General features: G+C 52.8%; 1 protein-coding gene across 8 annotated transcripts; it reads left to right on the top strand.

Annotated features, from left to right (window-relative positions):
- CDIP1 (cell death inducing p53 target 1) lies at nucleotides 1-24,043 on the top strand. 8 transcript variants are annotated; one of them, XM_019756430.2, is made up of 7 exons: nucleotides 18-136; nucleotides 19,960-20,002; nucleotides 20,457-20,538; nucleotides 21,096-21,200; nucleotides 21,331-21,486; nucleotides 22,314-22,587; nucleotides 22,715-24,043. In XM_019756430.2, the coding sequence occupies exons 4-7, from the start codon at nucleotides 21,116-21,118 to the stop codon at nucleotides 22,824-22,826; spliced, it is 627 nt and encodes a 208-aa protein (XP_019611989.1). In that variant the 5' UTR covers nucleotides 18-136; nucleotides 19,960-20,002; nucleotides 20,457-20,538; nucleotides 21,096-21,115; the 3' UTR covers nucleotides 22,827-24,043. The 8 variants fall into 8 exon arrangements, with proteins under 8 accessions (XP_019611992.1, XP_019611988.1, XP_019611989.1 ...); XM_019756428.2 differs by lacking the exon at nucleotides 18-136 and adding an exon at nucleotides 315-470; XM_019756429.2 differs by lacking the exon at nucleotides 19,960-20,002 and having other exon boundaries at nucleotides 2-136.
- The last annotated feature ends 653 nt before the right edge of the window (nucleotides 24,044-24,696 follow it).

Consider the following 24,696-nt stretch of genomic DNA (forward strand, 5'->3'; position numbering starts at 1 on the left):
TCCCCGTGACGCCACAAGCCTCGGCCCCGCTCCAAAGCCTACCTGCCTCTTTCTGACAGACGCGCGACTCCGAATTGCGGAGGTGGCCGTTTCTGCCGCTGCGGGTGCCGCGGAAACGTGAGTCACCTCGAAAACGGTGAGTCGCCTCGGCCATTCGAGTCGGCTTCCCCTAGAGGCCCCCGGGAGCAGGGCTAGGCGTTCGCGCCCCTCGGACGGAGGGAATGACCTAGGACCGCAGAGCCCCCTCCCCGCCCGCGGCGCTCGCGCGGTGCATGGTAGGCACTGTAGTCCCCATGGCCGGCCGACTGCGCCTAGGGCGCACGGACGGACTACACCTCCCAGAGGCCTTTGGGCCGGTGGGGTGGGCGGTGTGCGCGTAAGCCCCGCGGGGCTGAGGGTCTTGTCCTCCGAGCGGCTGGACCCCGGCCAGTCTCGGCGATCGCTGGACCTCTGGCCCCTGGCCTTTCAAGGTAAAGAGACCCCGGGGCGGCGCAGCGGGCCCGTCGCATGTTCCCAGGACGCTGATGCGATCCAGAGCGGCCCTCGGGATTTTGACGTTGTATCGTCGCTGGTTTGGCTGGTCACCCGCGGGGCTGCAGTAACAGCTTAGCCAGGCCCGGGCGGGCGGGCGCTGGGGCTCGGTGCCTCGGGGGCTGCTGGCCCTTTCCTCGAGGTCCCGCTTATCACAGCTCCCACATCCTCTGTAGAGAAGGTTGGTTCAATATCATGTCCGGTTTTCCGCTTTTTTTTTTTTTTTTTTTTTAAGGAAAGGGGGTTGGAAGGAGGGTCTCAGCGACAAAGAAGCCCCTGCTGAGCTCCATGGTGACCTTGGCAAGCCTGAGGGGCCCCCGCGCGGCTCGCCCTCCCCCGCCTGGCCCAGCTCGCCAATATCAGTAAATCCCTGCGCCCGCTCTTGGCCGCACGCGCTAGGGCCAGGTGGGGTGGCGGTGACCTGGCCTGGCTTTGGGCGCAGCCCCGTGCTCTACAGAGCCTTGATGTAGTTGAACGCATAGCGTCATGCGAGCCCAGGTTTGGGCACTTGACTTATTTATGGGTGTGTGTGTGTGCTTCTATATTTGTCTAAATGTTCCTAGGAGGCCTCTCAACAGGTGTCAGGTAAGGAGCAAGCAGCTCTAAGTTTCTCCAAGTGTGGGCCTAGGAGCTTCTGCATCAGAATCACAGGGGACTTTTTGAAAAGGGCCAGTTTCTGAGGGCCACTCCTAGGGGTTCTGATTCAGCAGTTACGGATGTGGACCAGGACTCTATATAATAAGCTCCCCAGATAATCCCCAGGCCCACCTGGGGCTGAGAACCTGTCCTAGAGTGAGGGGGATGGAGAACCTGGGGCATAGTATTTAAACGGACTTTGTATGCTGGGTCCTACTGCTGGGCAGGCCAGTGCATAGGCAAGTGTGTGTTGGTACTTGGTTTCTTAGCTCTGACCTAAGAGTTGGGTGGGGAGAGGCCTGCCAGCTCTGCCTTGCCCTCTGCCCCCACATTTAAGTACGAAAAATTTCAAACATACAGAGAAGTTGAAGAAATTTTACAGTGAATACCCATAGAACACCACCTAGAATGCACCACATTTTGCCATGTTTCATCATAAATCTAACCATTCAACAATCCATCTTATGTTTTGTTTATGTCTGTCAAAGTAAGTTCCAAACATCAGTCTAGTTTCCTCCCAAATAGTTAATCATGCATGTTAGTAAGCAGCGTCTTAGAATTATTCTTGCGTATTGTTTTTTAGCTAATAGAAGCCCTGAGTCTTTGAAAGTCTGTCTCCCATCCCTGAAGAAATGGAGGTTTTTCTGTAGGATGGGCCTCTGGAACCAGGAAGGAGCTTTACATGGGCTCTTACAGAGATTTGAAAACAGCAGACCATGGTTCTAGAATTACCTGAAGAGCAGTGACATAGCGTAGTACTTCAGGGACCAAATTGTTTTGAGGGGCAGCTAATGGACTGTGTGTGCCCTGTGACCAGGTTACCCCAGCAGAGCACGTTGGTTATAATTGATTTAGGTCATCACCTTGTATGCTGTTTCTCCTCTTTACCCTATAAGCTTGCCCGGCTTGAACTGGATGTTTCTAAAACATTGAACTGAATGTTTTCTAAAGCTCTAGGGCTGCAAAGCCCAGTTGACAAGCTTTGAGTCCTTGGGTACCAACCCCTAACCCTGAGAGGGAGAGAAGAAATGGGTCCTGTGAAAAATCATCTCCATTTTCAGAAATACATATTTTCACTCAATGTGATCCTTAGGGAGAGGAGAGCCAGGCCAGCAGTGGTGGCGTGATGTTTATTGTCTCCCCACGAGGGCACTTGGAAATGGAATGCACAGGATGGAAATGCGCCAGTTTCTAGGACTCCACAAAGGGCTCTGTCTCCATCTCTACACAGTCAGGATTCTCCCAGGCATGTCTCCCTGGGAAATAGTAGCGGCTGCATTGCAATTTAGTGCTCCAGAGGAGAGGGGGCGCCAGGCCTGGGCCTGGGGCAGAGCCCCTCCCCCTGAGAAGGCCACCCGCGCAGGGATTTGCCAGTCTGGTCATTCCTGAGCCTGCGGACCCACTATCTGTCCTACTCTGTGAGTCAGCAGCCTCTGGTGATAACAGTGGGGTGCTGGGACCCAAACTGCCCAGATTTGGCAGACCACACTGTGGTCTGTCCAAGTGTGGTCTGCCGAGCCTGGGCAGTTTGTCTGTCCAAGCTATGTGACAGACATTTGCCCTCTCAGACCATCACTTGCTACATGTGATAGGTGAAAAGCAACAGCCGGGCCAGATGAAGACCTATATCCCTGTGAGTGCTGAAAAGATTAAGGTCCCCTAATGTTACACAAACTGTGAAACCATGCGGTGCCGGGTAAAGAGGTCTAGTGACATTTTGATTCTTTCCATGAAAGCAGTTGTGATGTATTCTTGGTAACGTTGGATAATTTTTCCAGAAGACATTTCTCATCACCTTTTTGGTGCTCCTGACCTGTGGGTGCTGGGAGCCCCTGAGTGGTCTATCTACTGGGTGATCTAGTACCATCTATTTTTACCACAAGGAGGTGTCATGAGGGTCCAGTAAAAACAATGTGCTGGATACGTAATGTGTTCAGTAGGTGTTGATTCAGCCTGAGTTCAGATCTATTCCAGTGTCTGTGTTTTTCCTTCCAGGAGAAATAGAGGCCAGGGAAAGTGGAAAGCGATAGGGAAGCATGGAAGGGTTTCCCTGGGTGGTGTCTCAGGAGAATCCTAACTGCATATTAATTCAGGAAGAAGTGAAACGGTCGTCTTAGTTCTAACATTAAGAGCAGTGGCCTTCCAAGTTGGGGAAGCAGCAGGGGATTAAATTTCGTTTGCCGTGTGTTCCCTTTGTATGTGCTTTGTACCCACCTGGCAGCGCTCCCCTGGGTTCTGTCACCACAGCGCCCTGGGAGGTAGCACAGGCAGGAAGCAGCCAGAGCTCCCAAGTGACTTGCCCAAGGCTGCCAAACAATGGGGACAGGGCTCCAGACCCAGCTCTCCCGAAACAGCGGGCGCTGAGGGAAAGGTGGGCTCTCCCAGCCCATCGTGCAAACTGCTCCGTGCAGTTGACTGTGACTCAAGAAACGGGTTTTTTTCTTGTCTGGTTTTTTGGCGTAAACAAAGGCACTTTCATTAGGAAGCATGGACTACATCTCAGCCGAGGCTGTGTTCCGGCCCAGGGGCCGTGGGGCTTTTGCATTAGGAATAGCATAGGATGTCTAGTTAATTTAACCCCAAACCTCACGGACTCGCTTGTTCAACAGACCTGTGCCGGGTGCTGCAGGGCCCAGGGGATACGAGTGGGAGAGTCCCAGTGTTCTCTGATTGGGGAGAAGAGGGAGGGACCAAAGAGTCCCTGGCGGGGAATTACAGGAAAGGCCCTCAGGTTTGCTGGAAAGAGGGTGGGAGAGTGTTTGGAGGCGGAGGGAAAGATCTGTGGAGAGGTCCATCGGTGGAGGTGGGGCAGGGTTTGGTTTGTTTGGAGAAGGGCGAGTTACAGTCTGGGGGTGGCTAGAGTGTAGTGTGGTAGAGAGGTCTGGAACACAGGGCCAAGTCCAGACTTTTCTCCTTAAACCTGACCAGTAGAGGAGATAGTGGATTTGAGAGCTTTTTGAACAATGGTGTTAACAGTGCTTGCTGACAGGTCAAGGTGTAAGGTGCAGAGAAAAGCCTGGAAGACCTCTCAGACATCCATCTTGGTGCCTGGGGTACTGCTAACAGGGCCTGCAGGATGGGAAAGCGAGCTACTGCCCAGAGTAGCCAGGCTGTGTTCCTCGTGATGTGCTCCCTGGGGCTATGGAGAGACTGGCCCCAAACACCATCCCTGCCCTCCGGGAGCCGCTGGCCTGGCCGGGGTTGCTGAGCCCTTGACCACAGCTGTCTATGTCCCCCCTGCTCTTAGTGACTCTGTTGGCACAGGCGTGGAACCTGTGCCTGCCTCCCTGCAGGGCCTAAGCAGGGCCCACGCGTCCCTGAGGCCTCCTCAGTGTCCCCCGCACGGACAGCCCCTTCGCTTACCTGGAGCAAGCACCTACTGTCACACGGATTCTCATTAGGGTTTTGCTGAGTATCTTTTGTCAGTTCTTAAGTGTGAGCTGGCTTCCCTGCTGGATCTGCAGCAAACAGACCTGGGGTCACAGGGGAATGACCTCCATGGGATGTCTGCAGAGGTAATGAGTCAGGGATATTAAGTCTTTTCAAATGGTAACCACTTGGGGAAAAACACACCACACAGACTTGGGTAGTGATGACTCTGCTGAATAAAACTGGTTTATCCTAGAACTGGAAGAATTCTGCCCCGATCCAGGCAGAGGCCTCACGTGATCATGTGAGCACCTCAGTGCCCAGACCTGCCCCTCCCCCCCACGTGCTGTGCTGCCTGAGGCTCAGGCTGCAGTGTCTGTCCTGTGTAGATAAGGTCATGTTACGTGTGTTTACGTGCTTTGCCTGGGGAGCATGGCGGCCACCCTGTGACCCATCTGTGGCTCCAAACTGGCCGAAAAGAAGCCATGCCTGCTGCAGATGGGGGCCACGCACTGTAGGGTTCCCCACCTCCATCGGTCGTCTATTGATATCAGGACCTTTGGGGATCCATGGTAGTGCACCAGGCACAGTGCAGGAAGCAAAGAGCCCAGGCCATCATCTCGCCCAGAGTAAAGGTGAACCTCCTTCCGTAGCTGCGAACCTGGCCCAGCTCCCCGTGCCGCCTGCTAAGCCTCCCTGACCTCAGCCTCTGACCCTCGCGGCACCCACTCTGCCCTGTCCCCAGCCCCCGGGCTCTGTGGGTGCATTCTGTGCCTCTGCCCTTAGCCTCGCTTTGCCTGGACCTTTCCACAGCTGTGCACATGGCTTGTTCCTCACCTCCATCCCACCTTTGCCTGAATGGTCCCTGCTCAGAGAAACCTCTCTGCTTAAAACAGCAGCCCACAGCCCTCGCTTCCCTGCTCTTTGTTCCTCCACGGCAAGCCTCACTGTCTGACGGACTGTGGATTTGACCTCTTGCCGTGTTTTACAGCCCCCACCACACCCCCCATGTAAGCTCCCCATGAAGACAGATGTTGGTGAAGTCCGAAGGTGTGGGGACCATGTGTGGCCCGTCACTCCCCCAAGTGACTCCCCCAAGTACAGTTTTGAATATAGAGTTGCATTCCCAAGTGAACATTCAGTGATTAGATTCTTTTTTCTTTCCCCTTCTTCAGTCTCCCCTTCCCCCACACTCCAGTTCAAGCCGTTGTTTCTCAGTCTAGTTGTGTAGGACACAGCTCCCTGGCCCATGCTGGTATTATGAGCCTTGCGCTCCTCCCAGATGAGGCCATCGGTTTGCCAGTCATGAATCGGCCAGCTTTCACAGGCTGCTGGCCACTCACGCTGGCCGCTGGCCATGCATGGCGGCACACGGTAGCCCACGGCAGCACACAGCAGCCCTCCAGCAGCCTAGCTCCAGGGAGAGCCATTGTTCACGATCTTAGCTGTAGAAGGCACAGCTCACTGGCCCATGTGGGAATCGAACCAGCGACCCTGGTGTTAGGAGCACGGTGCCCCAACTACCTGAGCCACCAGGCCGGCCGTGATTAGGTTCTAAAGTCAGCTGGTCCTACCCTGTAAAGTCCTCGAGTAGCTTGTGAGCTCAGAGATGCTGACATTTCCCCTGAGGAGACAGCATGTTCACTTCAGTGTTTCTCTTTTTGTTCTGGGTGCGTGAAATCCATGTAAATTCACACAATGGAATTCCACTGTGTGACGCACTTTGTTGGGAGTGTAAAATCATCCTTCTCAAGATATTCTGAAAAACACTTTGGCAAACATGTGAGAAAAGAGACAGGGCGGAGACTGGTGCAGTGGAAGGGGCACTGAGCGTGAGTCAGGGCTGCGTCTTGCTCACCGTTATCTCCAGTCCTGCACCCAGTCCTACCTTTGGAAGGTGCTTAGTAAATGTTTGATGACTAAATGGATGTCAGCTGGGGCTGTGGACTTTGTGATCTCTAATGACGTGTCCAGCGTGAAAGGTGGTCTCCTGATGTATGAGGCAGAGAGAAATAGACACATGGTCAAAAACAAGGCAGCCCCAGACACAATGTGTGCTCTCATTTTGTCAAGATCCAAAATAATTCTTCTGTCCCAACTGGCAGGAGGAAACTCTTCAGGTCAGATGTCCATTTAGAGTGATGTGACTTTAGTTCGACTTCCGTATATTATTTCGTGTAATGTGATTTAAAATACTGACTAGATTTGTTCTCCACTCATATTTCCCAGAGCACTTTTGTTCCCACTCTTCCCTCTCGCCTTTGTGGACATCGTGTCCTTGGGAACGTAGAGCTTTGCTCTCCCCCATGGACTGGGGAGACTTGGGCAAGACCTAGCGTGAGCTCCTCCCCTGGGCCAGCCAGGCCCACGAGCATTTGTGTCTGAAATAAGTCTTCCAGATGGGTGGCTGGGACAGTGGTGGCCATGTGGCTTGGCTGCACTTCAGGGCCTTGCACTTTTCCCTGGATCAGGATGGTATGTCTTGATCTCAGATAACGGATTAAAGTAGAGACTTGCATTTTGTGAGTGCGGCGAGGGCAGGAGTAAGGACTTTTTCTTTTCAGGGCTCCGTTTTCATCGCCTAAGTGATGGTTCTTGAGACTCATTGCGTTTCTAAAATTAGTTGGCCTTTTAGTTACCAATTCCTGCCTGTCCAACAGGTGCAAATGACTTGTTTATTCGCTGCTGGATGTAGCTATGTCTGTTTTTCCAGCCTTTGTTCCTCATTCCCTCCTGTATGTACTTCCTTCTGGGCCCACAGTAGAACGTGCAGCTCCTGAGCCCGTCCTGCCTGGGAGGCAGCCCTGAGGGCTGGAGGAGACCGCTGGGTGACAGGTCGGAGGCCTGGGCTGTACTCCCGGTGCTGGCTCCATCGGGAAAGCCCTGTAACCTCATCAGTCTCCGTTTTATCATGTGTCTCTTGGGATTTTCTTACCCCCCTCCACCCTTCTCCTCTGCCAGGTGACCTCCCACGGGTCCCGTGGCTAAGATGGCCTTTACGTTCCACCTTAACAGGTCTAGCCCCTCAGTTTTCCTGGAACACTGGGCGGTGACCTGGCATGGACAACTGACGCATGCTGTCAAACTCACAGTGTCAACTTAGAGGAAAACTAGCGAACAGCCAGTGCGCCTTGGCACGTTTCTTCTCCTAGAGGCAAAGGCTGATTATACTCAAAGGCACCTTTCTGGGCTCGGGGGCAATACAGCACAGTTAGAAGGAGCACTTTGAGGAAGAAACCAGTCAAAGGAGCTGCCCATCCTAGAAAAACTAGAAACTGCACGTAAATAAAAAGATTCTGGATGTGTGCTTATATATAAACAAGTTGTCATGCAAGGTGTCATGTGGGGTCTCAGCTCTCACTCCCCGCACAGGAACGCAGGATATGGTGAGGCCTGCGGGGACAGAGCCAGGAGTGTAGTTTCCAGGCTCTTGGCCTCACGTGGAAAGGTGCTGGCTCAGGTAGTAAATGGCCATCAACTGGGACTGCATGGCCATCAGCTGCGGCTAGTTGGCCATCAGCTGTAACCAGTGAGCCATTGGCCACTAATATAACTTCCGTGGCTACACTAGCAGCAAATGGGGCCTAGCAAGGAGATGGTAGCTGAGCTAGCAAGCGCGGATTGCAGAGAGGCTCGAGGTACAGAGATATGACTCCCCTATCTGTGGCTCCGTGGGTGTTCCTTTTTGGCCTCACCATGTCCTGCGTTCTTATGTGGGGAGCAGGACCAGAGACCCTGCATGACAGGCCAAAAAGGAACACCAACAGAGCCATAGATAGGGGAGTCAGACCACTATATTCTCGTTGGTGGCTGGGTTGGAGACACAGGAAGCAGGAGCCATATGATCTGCAACCCACCGTCTGCTTCTCTGCCAACCAATGCCACTTGCTAATTGCAATCTGCAGCTTGCTAGCTTTGCGATGGCAGTTATATCAGTGGCTAATGGCTAACTGGTCAAAGCTGATGGCCCACTAGTCACAGCTGATGACCATCTACTACCCGAGCCAGCACCTTTCCACGTGAGGCCGAGAGCCTGGAAACTGCTCTCTGGGACTCTGTCCCCACACAAGTCATCCAAAAATCCCACTACCCAGAGAAAAATCTCTCTTAACATTTGGTGTGTAATATACAGGTGACCCTGGAACAATGTAGGGTTAGGGGTGCCGACCAGCTGCACAGTCAAAAATGCACGTGTAACTTGACTCCCCCAAAACTTAGCTACTCACAGCCTTCTGGTGACCTGAAGAAGCCTTATCGACAATAAAGTCAGTTAACACATATTTTGTATGTTTTATGTATTCTATACTGTGTTCTTAACAATAAAGTCATCTAGAGAAAATGGTAAGAAAATCCTAAGAGAAAACACTTTTATAGTACTTATTGAAAAAAATCTGAGTAAATGGATCCTTGCAGTTCAAACCCATTCAAGGGTCAACTGTATATATAAATACACATTTTTAAAGTAGAATCATACTACGTATATTGCTTTTACATTCTTCCTTCACTCAGTGTAACATCAAGACCATCTTTCTATGTCAATAAAAATACATCTGTATTATTTTGGGGGGCGAATACAATTACACTGTATAGGTAAACCAGACAGGTAACCAGTCCCCTTGGTTCAGCATCAAGACATTGATACAGAAAAACATTTGCACATGACCCTTTGCTCACGTGTTCATTTAGCTCTAGGATAAATACCTCAAAAGGGAATTGAGTCAAAAAGAATGGACAGGTACCATGTTTCCCTGAAAATAAGACCTAGCCAGACAGTCAGCTCTAATGTGTCTTTTGGAGCAAAAATTAGTATAAGACCTGGTGTTATGTTATTTTATATAAGACCCGATCATATATTATAGTAAAATAAGATGGGGTCTGTGGGGGCAGAGCCCCAGAAAGTAGTTTCCAGGCTCTCGGCCTCACATAGACAGGTGCTGGCTCGGGTAGTAAATGGCCATCAACTGTGATTGCATGGCCATCAGCTGTGGCTAGTTGGCTGTCAGCTGTAACCAGTGAGCCATTGGCCACTAATATAACTGCTGTGGCTATGCTAGCAGAGAAGAGAGAGAAAGAATGGGGGCTAGCAAGAAGATGGCGGCTGGGCTGGCAAGCGTGGATGGCGGTTTGCGGACAGTGTGGATCCAGCCTCCAGTGAGAGTATAGTGCCGCCAGAGAGAATATAGTGGTGTGACTCCCCTACCTGTGGCTCCGTGGGTGTTCCTTTTTGGCCTCACCATATCCTGCGTTATGTGGGGAGCGGGAGCAGAGACCCCGCAGGCCTCCCTGCACGACAGGGTCTTATATTAATTTTCACTCCAAAAGACGCATTAGAGCTGACTGTCCAGTTAGGTCTTATTTTCGGGGAAACACGGTAACAGCTGTGCTCTGGAAAAGCTGTACTAACCTGCTCTGCTGTGGCCCACGTGCTGTTGACGCTGTGTCACAGGAAGTCAGAGTGGTTTGCCCAAGCTTTGACAGGATTCAGCATGGTATAAATGGTACAGTTATTACTGTCATCGTCATCACAGTTCCTAGGAATCTTACGACAGTGTACGCAGTTTAGACCCATTCTTTGAGTCCTATCTGCCTTTTTATTTCGCTTCAGATTAAGAGCAACCAATGTATTCTCTCTCTTTTTTCTTTTTTCTTGTGTACTTCTTTCTCATGCTCTGCTGTGTCTCCATAAATGCAAGTAATACAAACAGGTATTTGTGTTTATTGAACACTGTGTGACAGGCTCTGAGCTACGTGCTCTTCATACACGACCTCGTTTATGCCTCATCACAAGTCTGTGGGTCGGCTGCTGCTGCCATTTCACAGATGAGAAAACAGACTAGAAAGTCAGGTGGCCAGATGGCTGGCGTGGGACGTAGTGCCTGGGCCCTTCCAGCTTAGCCGTGCAATCAGGGGCAGGGCACAGGTGATGGTATTTGAGGCCATTGGCTTAGGCCAAGGTATTAGCTCTGTTGCACTGTGATACTGATCAGGGAGGAATGTGCGGTGGGCGGAGAACAGGATGGAAAAACCAGATCTGCTTCCCGGTCCTTTCCGTGTCTTGTTTTGAAGTATTTAGAATTCCCAAGGCATCAGATACACCCTTGTTCGAGTGTAAAAATAAATGGCTCACAGCCATCAGCGCTGCTGTCTCAGGGAGGGACTGTCTCTCATCCGGCCTCCCTCGGGACGGACAATGGCAAATGGGCTGCGTTCAGGATTTCCCAGTCCTGCCAGTGCTAGAACTTGGCAGCCCGAGGGCCTGCTCAGTGAGCCCCGGGCCTCCACCCAGGCGGAGGTGGTGTGAGCTAGGGAAACCAAGTCATCAGGAAGTCTGTAAGGGGAGCTTTTCAGTTACGACCACTTGTTTATACACCCGTCCCCTGTCCCTTCCTTTGCCTGCTGGTCTCATTAACTCCACCTCCTCCTCCTGGCTTGCTCGGAGAGACGTACCCTGACCGCTGGGATGGGGCCGATCTTTCTGTACTTTCACAGTCCCTTAGACTTTTCTGTACACCATTGGTCACACTTTGTAATGTGGTTTGGGGTTTTTGGTGTGATTATTAACACCTGGCTCCACCACTTGACTGGAAGCTTCTGGAAGTCAGGGACCGCACCTCTCACTCCCTGCCTCTTCCCCAGCCTGTCCCCAGCATAAATTCAGTGCTACACAGCTAGGTATCAGCGTGAACAGACGGTTGTTGTAACTAGAGGAAGCACCATTCCCACTCTGAGGGCCGTCACACAGACTGTCCCTGAGCCCAGCCCGGGGGACTTGGGGAGCAGGACAGTATGTGGCGTTGCCCACGGAGTTAGCAGCCTTTCTTGGCAAATAAGTGTCTCAGTTGTGAGGACGCTTCACACTGCGTGGTGTCCACATCCGTGTCTCAGTTCTCACGCAGCCTCCAAGGTAGGCAGGTGGGCTGTGGATGAAGTGCTGTGTGGGCCAAGCCTCCCAGGAAGGGCTGTGTCCACTCGGGCCTGCACACTCGGCAGGGGCTGAGTGTACCCCCTTACCCTGTCCTCTGAGTGGACCCAGGGGACACAGCAGGGTTTGGGGGTTTCCTTGGGCCTCTGCTCCTGCCAGGGCAGTGGGCACCTCCTTTGTTCAGGAGATGGGAGCTGCCTTTCAGTTTGCCCAGCAAAGCCCAAAGCCCTGCTCCTGGCCAGACGCCTGGAACCTGCCTCCTGGGGACAGAGGAACCCCTCTAAGGCCAGCTGGCATCCTGGTGCCATGGCTGCAGGGAGGGTGAGACCCTCTGGGAGAGGCAGGAGCAGGCCAATCCAGCTCTGGGAAACGCAGCCCTGTAGCTGCCACTGCCAGCACCTCGGGTGGATGGCCAGGGTCTCTGGGCACAGTGCCGTTCCTGGGGCATTACTGACCATGGAGCTCCAAGGCAGCCATCTGAAAGGAGCAATGGTCCTGGTAGGATTGCTCGTGTCTCTTCCTTTCCAAGAGTTGTCTTGGGAGCCCCTCAGAACACGTGGCCTCCACTCGGCTGTGCTGCGGATAACGTGTGCTGGGCCAGCCAGGCTGTTTGATTACAAATCCCCCGGGATCCTGTGGGACGTGCACACCAGGATCCCCACTGTTGTGCGAGCAGAAGCTGCCCTGGCAGAGGTGCCAGTACCTGTTTTCCTTCCTGTTGGAAGTTGTTCTCCATAAATGATGACGATAGCAGGTGCTGTTTATTCAGTGTTCCCGTGTTCTAGGCTCTGAGCTCCTGTTCTAGGCATTTTGCATACACTGTTTATTGTACACCTTGCTCTAGCCCTGAGGTAGGCATGATCTCCCATTTGCAAATGAGGAAACTCAGGCTCAAGAGGTCACAGCTAGAAAGTGGTAGAGCTGGGTCTGAGGCATTCTTTAAAGCTTCGCACTTTGCAGCGAGCTTCCCCGGGGCAGGGCCTTGGTGTGACAGCAGCAAGCTCACGGACTCACAGGACAGTCCACTCTCGGTCTCAGGGCTCTGTCTGCAGGCACCCCCTATGGTCTGTTGGGGGTTCCTCTAGCACAGGGGTTCTCGAAAAGTAGGGTGCAGTCTCCTGGAGGCTTCCTGAGAGACCTTCCAGAGGCTGAACGTCAGAACTATTTTTTACAACAACATTAAGACATTGTTCTGTTTCCTTTTTTCATTGTGTCAGTGTTCACACTGCTGTGTAAATGCAGCTGAGAGTGAAACTCCTGCCAGGCTGAGCTCCACTCACGGCGGTGGCACCAAACCGTGCTAGTCATGGTAGTTGTATCCACCACACACAGACGCACACACCAGACGCCAGTTTCATTTAAGAAAAAGCAGTAAAAATTAACTTGGTTGCATCTTGCCCCTCAAGTGCACGTTTTTAATATTTCGTGTAATCCAATGTGAGGCACTCAGGTGAAGTATGATGGCTGCCTGGAGGAAAGGCACACGCAGTTTTGAGTTGTGAGCTGAACTAGCTTTTTTGTGGCACTCCATATTTACTTAAAAGAACAACTGACATATATCTACCACGGTTATTCAAACTTGGGGATTTAGCAGACATTTTCTTGAAAATGAACAAAGTGTGCCTGCTACTTCAAGGAAAACAACTGGCCTTTTGTTTTTGTATATGTTGCCAATGATAAAGTTTGAGCTTTCAAATGAAAATCAGTTAGAATTTTGGAAAACTTGTATCTGCCACTGTGAGCTTGACAGCTTCCTGATAAAGACTTTTCTGATGAGATCGAGTTTACTAACTCAGTCTAACAATGTGAGTTTTTTGAGGGGAGGCTGTTACATATGAGATGTGTCAGCGTTGCTAGATCTGCATGATCCGGGCTCATCATTGTGAACCAGTATTTTCCAATGACCCATGTCATACATGCTGCTACAAAATCATGCATGTGTAAAAGATCCGTTACAGTGCAAGGTAGACCAATGATTTTTCACGTCACAGAGTAGGAAACATTCATTGTTAAGGAGGCAGATTCCATATTGCAGCTAACTTGAAGAAACTACCATTTGTCAAGTTTGTGGCTGTGAAGTAAGTGAAGACTGTGCACAATTACCTGAAAAGACTCTTCAAATGCTGCTCCCTTTTCTAACTACTGATCTGTGGGAGGCTGGCTTTTCCTCGCCTGCTTCAACCACAACCACACATCACAGCAGATCGGCTAGAGAAGCGGAGTCCAGCTGTCTTCTCTTAAGCCAGGTATTAAAGAGGTTTGCAAAAATATAAAACAAGACATTCTTCTATTAAATCTGCTTCAGAAAGTAGTTATTTAAAAGTTATTTATGTTAACATATAATGAGTTTATCATTTTTAATGAATGCTTTTAAAAATTCCTCATTTTTGGTTTCTAACATGGTAAGTACTGATAGCTAGAACCCACGAAACAAATTCTTCCTGGAGTCCTCCATAATTGAGTGTGAAGGAGGTCTTGAGACCAAAAGGTTTGAACACGGCTGCCCTAGCAGCCCCTGGGGGAGACTTGTCAGAAAGTCGCAGGCCTCCAGTAGCACCCACGCATGCGCAGATGAGTCTCAGCGTCAAACTGCCCCTCCCGCCCTCGGACTGGTCCTTCCTCCCGAATGGGGTGTTGGTCTATGTCGGGGGCGAAAGAGACCTGGGACAGGGTTGGCACCCGCCTGGCAGTGTGCAGGACAGTTCAGACTGCAGAATTGAACTGGCAGCAGTGGCTGTAGCCAGTGAGAAGCGTATCCTGCTGGCCCGGGCCCAGGCCCTTCAGCTCCCACGGGGAGCCTGCCGGGGCTGCCTTGAGCTGCCAGTTGGCCTGGCGTTGGCCCTGGATCAACAGCGGCACTCTCTGCAGTGAGTGATGAATAGTTGGAGGCAGAGCAGAACGCCAGAGGCGTTTCCCAGGGCCCAGAGGTCCTGTACTTTGAACTCTCTGGGAAATGGGGAGACCCAGAGGCGGAGACTCTGTCACCAGGAATCAAAGCTGCCCACCACTGACCTGTCCTAAAATTGGATTCTTTTCAAAATTTTATTTCTAGTTATGCAAGTAATATACAAATACTTTCTCATTAAAAAATATATATATAATGAAGGAAAGCCTCCCTTCTCTTGACTGTGACCGCTGAGCTTCAATCCCAGAGGCGATGGTTTTGGTCTGAGATGTTTCTTCCCTGTCTCTTTCATTTATATTGTGTATAAACACTACTGTCTAGACCTGAGTGGGGTTTTTTTTTTTGAGATAGAATTCACACATCATACAATTCACCCTTTCAAAGTGTGCACACAACTCCCTGGTTTTAGTGTGTTCACAGACTCGTGCAGCCATCACCACTGTCTGATTCAAGAGCATTTTCTTCACCCTAATGTGTGTTTGGACCCTAAAGCATTTTCCTCCCCTGCACAGCAAGTCTGGCAGGTAATGGGCACATACCTGGACAAGAGGCAGGGGTGCCAGTCCCAGGTCCCCAGGAAGACCGAGGCTCAGGGAAGGTCCGTGACCCACAGAATTTAAGGCCAGGGCTGTCTGACTCCAGAGCTCCACTCTCCTTGCTCACCCGGTTTTCTCATTAACTAGCAGACTGACAGGGGGCAAAGCCTTGCTCCTTGTGAATGGGAGAGGGAGGTGGGGTCTTGGGTTCTTGCTGACTGTCCTGACCCCACATTGGAAGCTGTCACATTCCTCAGTAGCTGCTTAGAGTAGTGTGTTGGATACAGCTGGCCTGGGATTGGTGGGGTTGGAGTTGGGTGGGTGGGGATAATGAGGCAGTTTTGTTTGCTTTCATGGCCCCATAGACTAAAACCCACAGCAGGCGTCTCAGAACATGACTTTCATCCACCTGGGAGAACTGTCATCGGGGCCACTCCTATTCAGAGAAGACGCAAGAGCCGCTCTGTGTATGTTGAGACCTGGTTAGTCTCTGTGACGTGGCTGATGTTGGAGTTGTGTGAGGGGAAGAGGGAGGGGCTGCAATATTGGGGTACAGAGCAGAAGTTCCCACTGTGGAACACACTGGCATTGAGCACTGAGCAGGCCCGGGCTCTGCGGTGGCTGCTGATCCAGCCCAAACAGCAGGTGGCACTCAGGGTTCCACCGTGGGTCCAGACAGGCATGAGACAGGCTTCATCTCATTTCAGGGTGACTGGAATAATTCCGTCCTGCGTACAAGCACAGTGGGTGCTAGGCTGTTGGTTGTGGGCACAGGGGCCAAATGACCTCACATGACCCCTATTCTATCCCCCCGTGGACCGAGGGGCATGTGCAGGCCCTTCCTCTCCCTGCACCATAAGGGTCCCAGAGACTACTCATGTCCTCCCCTTCTGTCCCTTGGGGCTCCCCTAAGCCCACCCCCAGTGCCCCTTGGCCTCACCCTGCGGCCCTCTCCATCCTAAGGGTGATCTTGCCGCTGCCCTCAAGGACTCAGGCCTGTGATGGGAATTACAGTGACCAGCACGGGGAAGCTGCAGGCTCATGGTGTGTGCTCCAGCGCCCACAGCACCATCTTAAGCGCCTTCTGACTCATCAGCCACCTGCCCCACGCAGCCTCCCGACCCTGCGACAGGTCAGGGTTGTTCCTTCCAGGCCAGGCCTCAACCTGGAAATGCAGTCAAGGGGACACTGATCTCTGTTAGATCCTCAAGGCCCCTGTGACATGGTGCCACCCAGGAACCCAGCGTCTGCCCTGCACACATTTCTGGAGCAGTTCTGTCTCCCAAGGGCCAGCGGCTCCTAAGGAGGTGCTGTCGGGGCTGGGGCAGCAGCACATCACGCTTACGCTGCGCTACGTGGGAAATTCCCCAGCCCTGTAGAACTGAACCTGAAAACAAGGTGAACAGGAATTGAAGGCTCAAAGGAATTCCCTGGAAACACCTGAAACTGACTGCAAGGCCGTGTGACCCTGGACATGTAACTGAGCCAGGTTGACTTTCTCTGAACTGGAGATGCCAATGGGGCTGCCCGTCGGCTGGTCTGAGGACGGTTTGTACCTGTCCAGTGTCGCACCCGTAGCAGCACCCAGGGACTGTCCCCTGATTCTGACCGTGGTGTCAGGATTACCACTCTAGGTCCTTCCTCGGTAATGTGTCTTGAGCTTCTGCAATCCTGCAAGGCTAGGAAGCGTGCGCCTGGAATACACTGTCCTCTCGGCCTGTATCAGGTGTGACTGCTGCTCCACCTCGTTGGGCCGCAGCTGTGCCAGGGCTGTTACGCGAGGACTTCATCTAAGACTTTGCATTCCATGTGCTTCGGCTCACTGAGAACACCTCCGCTCCGACGCTCATGGATGAGTCAGGACACGCTAGGGGCTCATGAAACCTGCAGGGTGGGGTCTCTGCCCTCACACCTGTACAGGTGACCCATCTGGGATGGCCTCTGGGGGGTCAGCACTGCACTGGCTGGTCAGCTGCTGAGCAGTCAGCTGGATCTCTACTCTGTTCTGAGAGGATTTTTTGTGTTATTATTTGGACTGGATAATACCTTCACATTCACAAAATCCAGAGGGTGTAAAGAGCTGTCCTAAAGTCCTCCGGGCCCCCAGAAGAACCCCTGTTCTGTTTAGTGATAAATTGTGAAGGTTTTCAGATAGCCCTCTATTTCTTCACAGTTCACAGCTACAAGATGTAAATGGAGGCTGAGGCCCGTCTCGGGCTTCTGTGGCTGCAGGCTGACTTCACTGGCTCCCAGGACCCCAGGCCTCACTCTTGTCTGCCGGGAGCTGCACAGCCGCTGGTCTTGCGGCCCCTTCCTTAGCCTCTGGTAACCCACAGTCCGGCCCCTGCCCAGCAGCGAAGTTCCCGGGGCTGAGACCTTGATGCTACGTTTGTAGCTTAATTTGTGTAGTGTGCATTTTTATTGGAAAACTGGCTTTTGGACATGTGACTTTTAAAAGATTGCATTTCTGTAGTTTTTATTACACCTTAGACAATCGCATTTTGTGGGACTGCACATTTGGTTTTATATTGGGAGGCGCTGGGGGAACTGGGGTTTGAATTCTGGAAATCTTCACGAGCCGTTTTTTGGAAACCTCCGTCCTTCATATTGAAGAGTGTGCCCCCCACCCCACAGTTCAGGAGGGCGGCTGCGGGGTGGGTGTGGGTGTGGATGGGAGGGGAGAGAGAGGAGCAGCAGGGCCCCGCTGCCCAAGGGGAGGGGCTGGAGAAGGGGCTCTGGTGTGTGCGGTCAGTGCCTGGAGTGCACGTGTCCCTGTGTGTTTCGGGCACCTGTGTGGCCTGCAGTCGTGCCTGCTGTAGGTCCAGAGGGCGGCTCCATGTGCAGGGCTTGTACCCTCATGATGGTGGAATTCCACAAGTAGATTTTTTGTACTCTGGGAGACTGCAGAATTAGATCGAATGATTTGGATGACAAGGCAGGCCATGCCTGCATCCTCAGAGGTGGTGCCTGGTGTGCGCACGCACGTGTGTGCACATGTGCCCCTGCTCCCTGGATGTGGAGGGGCTTGGAGGACCCAGGCACCTTCCTCCCTCCTAGAACCTGAACGTGCTCCAGTGACTCTCCAGGTGCGGTGTAGCCTTTATTCCTTGCTCAGAGCCTCCTAGGGGTGAGCCAGGGCTGCGTGGTGGACAGTGGTGCCACCCTAGGGCCATCCCAGATGGTTGGAGGATGGGATTTTGTGGCAGATGCCCCCCCATGGTCTAATAGACTTGGCGTACTACAGATTTCTGCAGACACAAGTCAAGCTTCTTAAGGAGGCTCCTTTTTCTCTCACTAGGAGGATACCTAATGGGCTGGCGGTGGCTCCCGCCTGGAAGGGGACCTCCTGTGACATCCTCTAGAGGCTCTGCTGCTCCCTGTTCTTGATCCTGTGCTGTTAGAATTCACCTGCGGTGGGGTGGGAGAGTCACTTAGGGTCCTAGACTCAGCTCTGTCTCTAATACACCACGTGACCTGGGACAAGTACCCTCCTTTCTTGGCCCCCATGTCTTCAAAGGATAATTATAAGCAGGAACTCATAAGAGCGGGCGTATACGTTATAAAGACTTGGGAAGATGTCCCGCCTCACGGTGGTCAAAGCAATAAAAGTGACCAGTGTCATAACACTCCAGATTGTGATGCCAGTATCCAAAGTCTGCACTATAAGTTGGCATCGTCCTGCACCGAAGGCATCAAGTGGCCTTACCCTGTGACCTCATAATCGCACTTCTGGCAAATTTAGTCCAAGGAAATAATCCAAGAAAGAGAAAGAGCATTAGCCAGAGGTATTCCCTTTTTAACTACCTTAATAGGGGTCGGTCAAGTAAACAGTGATGGGCCCATTTTAGGGAATATCAAAATTGATGGTCATAGGGTCTTGCAAGATGGAAATATATGTCACACAATGTTAAAAGGGTTTAAAACTGTCACAACAACTACATAAAAATAATAGGTGCCTGTGCATGCAGAACGGCAGAACATGCAGAGACTGGCTGCATTAGGATGGTAAGATTGGGCAATTTTGTTTTCCTTTAGTTTTTGCAGTAAGTGTTATTGACATAATCTACATACCATACAATTTCGCCCATTTAAAGTGTGCAATTCAGTGTTTTTTAGTATAGTCACAGAATTGTGCAACCATCAGTACTGTTTTAGAACATTTTCATCACCCCAAAAGGAAACTCTGCTTGCCATTCTCTCCCCCGCCCCTCCCCCGCAAGTCTCTGGCGACACATATGCTTTGTGTCTCAAATGATGTGCCTGTTCTGGACATTTTGTATAAGGAATCATAAAATATGTGCTCCTTCGTGCCTGGCTTCTTTCACTGAGCATGTTTTCACGGTTCAGCCACATTGTCAGTCCCTCATTACTTCTCATGGCAAATAATATTCCATCGTTTGTTTATCCATTTCAGTTGGGGGACATGACTTATGTATACTCTCTGGCCATTATGAATAATACTTCTATGAACATTCCTGGGCAAGGGTTTGTGTGGCACAAGTTTTCAGTTCTCTTGTATATATCTAGGAGTGGAATTACTGGGTCATGTGCAACTTTTTGAATGTTTTGGGGAACTGCCAGACATTTTGCACAGCAGGTGCACCATTTTTACACCCTCAGCAGTGTGTGACGTTTCCATTTTCTCTACATAATACTTTTGTCTTTTTTCGTTTTCGTCATCCTAGTGGAGCTGATGTGTATGAAATGGTACCTTGTTGTGGTTTTGATTTGCATTTCCCTTTTGGCTCTCTTCATGTGCTTATTGGGCATTTGTTTATCTTTGGAGAAATGTCTACTCAGATCCTTTGCCCATTTTTTGTCTTTTTGTAAATGAGTTAGAAGAGTTCTTTATATATTCTAAATGCAAATCCCTTAGTAGATATATGATTTGTAAAAATTTTCTTCCATTCTTGTGGATTGTTTTTATACTTTCTTGATAGTGTCCTTTGAAGCAGTTTTAAATTCTGATTAAATCGAATTTATCTTTGTCTTTTGTTGCTTGGACTTGGTGCCTCTGGCCCTGCCACTGATTTGTTAATTTTAATATTTACTGTTTCCAGGCTCCGTCTCCCCTGGCAGGATTATTTGGGGCCCTCCATCTCTGTATGTATGGTTCTGAACTTAACCCTGGTGGGCTCTAGGGGACAGGGACACTACGGGAGTTGCTTTCACTGTGTCTTTTGTACTGTTTAGAATCTAAACAGGTGCTCAGTGAACCTTGTGAAGGAAATGAGGGAAAGTTTCACTTGACAGACACCATCAGCTTCCTCCCCACCCCACCCACTCCCCAACAGAGACACCACCGTGCACAGCTGGCTCTGAAAGCTGCTGCTCTGGGGGTTGTCTGGGCCTGGCGGGGAGGATGCAGAGGACCAGCCAAGCATGGCCCCGGGAGAAAGCAGCAGTGAGAGGGGAAGGGGGAGCTAGGAGAGGGTAGGTACGGGCCCTAGGGGGTGGGGGAGGCCAGACAATGAGGGAGTGTGGCTTCCCAGAGGGTGCACACATCCCTCCCAGTCCTGTGCTGAGGGAGCTGCCTGTCGTTCTCCCCCCGAAACAGCGCCCCAGAGCCCTCCTGGCAGCCCAGGCCAGCACTGGAAGGAGTATCACCAGCCTACCAACTCGAGTGCCTGGGATTTGAGGTAAAAAAAGTCTCTTAGATCCCCTCCCACCGCAGGCCATGCCGCCACGGGGAGCCCTAGATTAGGTTCCCAAGCTACTGGGGGGCTCGCTCACCTCACTGGCTGGTTCTGTCTTTCTTGCTGACTGGGTTGTGTCCTTTGGGTCACCCTCACTCTCTAGCTTTCACACAGGAAGTGTGTGTGACCACTGAGGTTAGCAGCTTCTTGAGAAATGTGGAAGGTGGTGGCTCTGGGCCAGGTAACACCTGGTGACACTGGACATCTTCAGGACCTAGAGGGAGCCTGGTGACCGTTCTCCTGAAGGAAATCGGTCTGGACCCATCAGCCCTGCTCTGTCCAGTGGGGAGACTTACCTGAAAGGGAGTACAAGGTGACCTGAGCCCTGCGGGCAGGGACACCTGCAGGAGCTCCAGGAGGCTCTGTATGCTTGGGCTCATTGAGGGTGGTGCTCTGAGGACTGTCACACACCTTGTGCAGCAGCCTCCTGTCACAGAGCAGTGCCCAACTGGCTATAGTGGGGGCTGGGAGCATAGTTCACTTCTGGGTTTTCCCTCCAGGTCTAGGAGAAGCCTTGAAGATGTCTAACGACCCACCCCCTCCTTATCCTGGAGGCCCCACAGCCCCACTTCTGGAGGAGAAAAGTGGAGCCCCGCCCACCCCAGGTAGGGTTCAGTGCGCCCTGGTCCCGGCCCTGGCCCATCCCAGCTGCTAGAAGCTGGTGCCTGGAACAGCCCTCCCACCAGCAGTGTGGCTGGGTCCCTCCGAGCTTCCTCTCCCTGCCTCTCTGTCCAGGCCGAACCTCCCCAGCTGTGATGCAGCCCCCACCGGGCATGTCACTGCCCCCTGCAGACATTGGACCGCCACCCTATGAGCCACCAGGCCACCCCGTGCCCCAGCCTGGCTTCATCCCCCCACATGTGAATGCAGATGGCGCCTACATGCCTCCAGGTAAGTTGGAAAGGGATCCCAGGGGCACACAGGCGTTTGCCTAGCCCAGCAGGGCTGCCAGCCAAGCCTTTGCTGCAGGCAGGTGCATGTTCTGTCTGTAAGAGTGTTTAATTGTAGGGGCAGGGGGCTGATTGTGGGCATGGAAGGTGGACATGGGAAGGTATCACAGAAGCAGGTGCTGTGGACAAGCCAGAGGAGCCCAGGGCCCTGCCAGGAGGGCTGGCTCCTAGCAGGCCCCTCAGGCACAGTGGCGGGTGCTGTGGACTCATGGGTGCGAGGGGGGCCACTCCCTGCCAGAGACCTGAGTCCATGGTGCAGGCCTGCCTCCTGCTCACCCAGCAGCACTTCAGACAGACTGCTCAGGCCAGAGAAGGGCCCAGGGCTCCTGCTCAAATGGTTAGGGCAGGTGGGGCAGGTGGCTCTGCCGTGTAGGACCTGACACTGGTGGGGAGCAGAGCCCTAGGTGCAAGAGGGGCTGTGAGCAGCAAGGCTTTCCCTCCTGTGCTTGAGGTCCTTGGGCACAGCGCCCAGCCCCATGTGTCAAAGGCAAAGGAGCAAACGATTGAGCTGACTGACGGGAGGAGAGGGAGGGCCTTGTTCCCAGCTCCCTGCCACATCTGGCTGGGCCAGGTCTCTTGTTCTGGTCCCCATGGGGCGGGGACCAGGAAAGGCTGGAAGAATGTGCATGGTCACCTTGGCCCAGGGCCTGGTCCCTGACGCCTCAGCTGTGTCCTGGGTGCTGGAGGCCTTGGGGCTGTGTGCTCACCTGACCTGTGGGTAAGTGGCAAGCCAGTGACATATCTGCTCCATCTTCTGTGCCGTTCTAGGTTTCTACCCTCCTCCAGGCCCCCACCCACCCATGGGCTACTACCCGCCAGGGCCCTACCCACCAGGGCCCTACCCTGGCCCTGGGGGCCACACAGCCACGGTCCTGGTCCCTTCAGGGGCTGCCACCACGGTGACAGTGCTGCAGGGAGAGATCTTTGAGGGGGCACCCGTACAGACGGTGTGTCCCCACTGCCAGCAGGCCATCACCACCAAGATCTCCTACGAGATTGGCCTAATGAACTTCGTGCTGGGTTTCTTCTGCTGCTTCATGGGGTAGGTGGGGCAGGTGCTCCTGGGTGGGGGCTGCGCGTGCCCACCGTCCAGCAGCTGGAGTGGGCCCAGTGTCCTCGGCACCTCCTTCAGGCCCCCCGCCCCCCGTCTCTCCCCATCTCTGATTCAGGTGTGATCTGGGCTGCTGCTTGATCCCCTGCCTCATCAATGATTTCAAGGATGTGACGCACACGTGCCCCAGCTGCAAAGCCTACATCTACACGTACAAGCGCCTGTGCTAACGGAGCCGGACTGGACTCCCTGCCGTCAGTCTGGCCCCCTGTGCTTTGTTCCCCACGCTCAGTGGCTCGTGTCCCCACTCCCATTTCGGGGTGGAAGCCATTCCAGGCCCCCTGGAGTCTTGTCCTTTCCGCCATGCCCTTCCCTGAGCATCTGACTCTTCCGGCAAAAATTCTGTTGGATTGAAGGCCAAGGGTCAGCGAGTATTGTCAGGGAGCTGGCACTGAGCTCGTGTGCCGCTGGTCTGCTTGGTGTTTGGCATCAGAAAGATCAGTTGGGAAGGGTCTCCCTGCTGAGGTCTCACTTCTCCGTTTCTGTACAAAGTACCAGTTTGGTCCCGATTCTCCCTGACACCAAAAGCAGCCAGAGCAGCGGCTGGTTCCCCAGACCTGGGCCTGCAGTGGGCTGTGCTTGTAGCCACAGTTGTTTCTGACCTGCTGGCTGGGAGCAGGGGAGTGGTCTGAAGCAGGACAGGGTCATAAGGCCAGGGTTTGTCCTGGGGTGCTAGAGGCGGGCATGATGGTCAGAAGGAATGACTCTGGCCCTCAGAATTCTCAGGAACTCAACACCTTGTCCAAGTGCCAGGAGCCACCTGGAGTAAGGTAGATAGGTCAGCACAACTGCAGATCAGGGGTAAGTGACTGGCTCACCACGAAGGGCCTCGCCTCTGACCCCTGCCTGGCTCCCTTTCTGGTCATGGCTCTCTGAACCCATCTTTGCTAGGGCCAGAAGGAATGCTCAGGAACCCATCCCTCTGTCTGTACCACTTCCTTGCTGTGTGTGGGTATGACCTCTGCCGGGTGGTTGGAAGTGGCACACAGGGCCCCCCCCGTGGGCACTCAGGTTTGCAGTGCTCTCTCCATGGAGCCTCTTCCCAGTGAATGCTGGGCCCCTCGCCCTGGCTGACTCGCGTCGCTACGCTTGCTCCAGGCACTGCGGTAGGAGCAGCTGCAGCACTGGACTGGGGACAAGGAAGGAGCAGCCACAAGTGGCGGACGTGCCCTGGTGGATGCTAGCCCTACCCTGGGCCTGAAGCCACACTGTATCTTCTGATTGATTTGTCTGTGAACTTGCTCGCGTGGACCGCTGTACCCTGCCACCACCCCTCTCTCCTGGTGCCACTGCATGGCCTCCTGTCACTGTGAATCGTGGCCGGTCTGTTTGTAGTTTCTCATTAAATGGGCCCTTCCACTCCCCTGCCCTGGGCCTCTGCTCTCTTGCCTGGCTTCCTTCTTTTGCAAGGGAACGGGTGGCACTACAGGTAGGTTAAGGGTCGCGTCCTCAGGGTCCCGGTGCTTCTGCTGCACTGACTGCCTAGGGACGACACTGACTTTTAAGTAGCTACTTAAACCAATGCAGAGTCTGTATTCCAGCTGTGCCTGGGCCGGGACATGTGAAGCTGTCACAGCGCTGTACGGTCAGCTTACTCTCTCTGATACTTTCACCCATCCACACCACAGCGTGCGCCCGCGGAAATCTGTCAGCTGGAGCCCCCAGCTCGAGTTCAGGGGGGCAGCAGGTACCTTCGCTCCCTTAGACAACACAGAGCCACTGGGGATAAGGCTTTTGGGGGGCAGGTAGTCTGGGTCCCCAGGTTATAGGCTGGCCTTGCCCCTACCCCTCATCGTAATTGTGAAGGTGGGCAGGCTCAATCAGTAGTTGAAAAAAGATTCCCCACCGTTTAACCCCTTTGTGAATAAAACTTGCGCAGATCCTTAATGTATGAAACAGGTAATAGAATCCTAGTGATAAAAATATGTAAGTTCGCATTTCTATTTTAGACAATGAATTGTTATATATAATACAAGTACATGGTTTTTTATCCTTATGTGTAAGGTAAGCAGCAGTGTTGGGAGCTCAGGAACAGCAGGA

Source organism: Rhinolophus sinicus, linkage group LG18, assembly GCF_036562045.2.
Source record: "Rhinolophus sinicus isolate RSC01 linkage group LG18, ASM3656204v1, whole genome shotgun sequence".
In the NCBI taxonomy this organism is placed as follows: domain Eukaryota; kingdom Metazoa; phylum Chordata; class Mammalia; order Chiroptera; family Rhinolophidae; genus Rhinolophus; species Rhinolophus sinicus.

Bases quoted from the DNA above. Each gene is read 5' to 3' on its own strand.
- CDIP1 (XM_019756433.2), top strand. From the start codon at position 21,116: ATGTCTAACGACCCACCCCCTCCTTATCCTGGAGGCCCCACAGCCCCA. The intron at 21,201-21,330 runs GTAGGGTTCAGT...CTCTCTGTCCAG, and splicing joins TGGAGCCCCGCCCACCCCAG to GCCGAACCTCCCCAGCTGTG. The intron at 22,588-22,714 runs GTAGGTGGGGCA...TCTCTGATTCAG, and splicing joins TTCTTCTGCTGCTTCATGGG to GTGTGATCTGGGCTGCTGCT.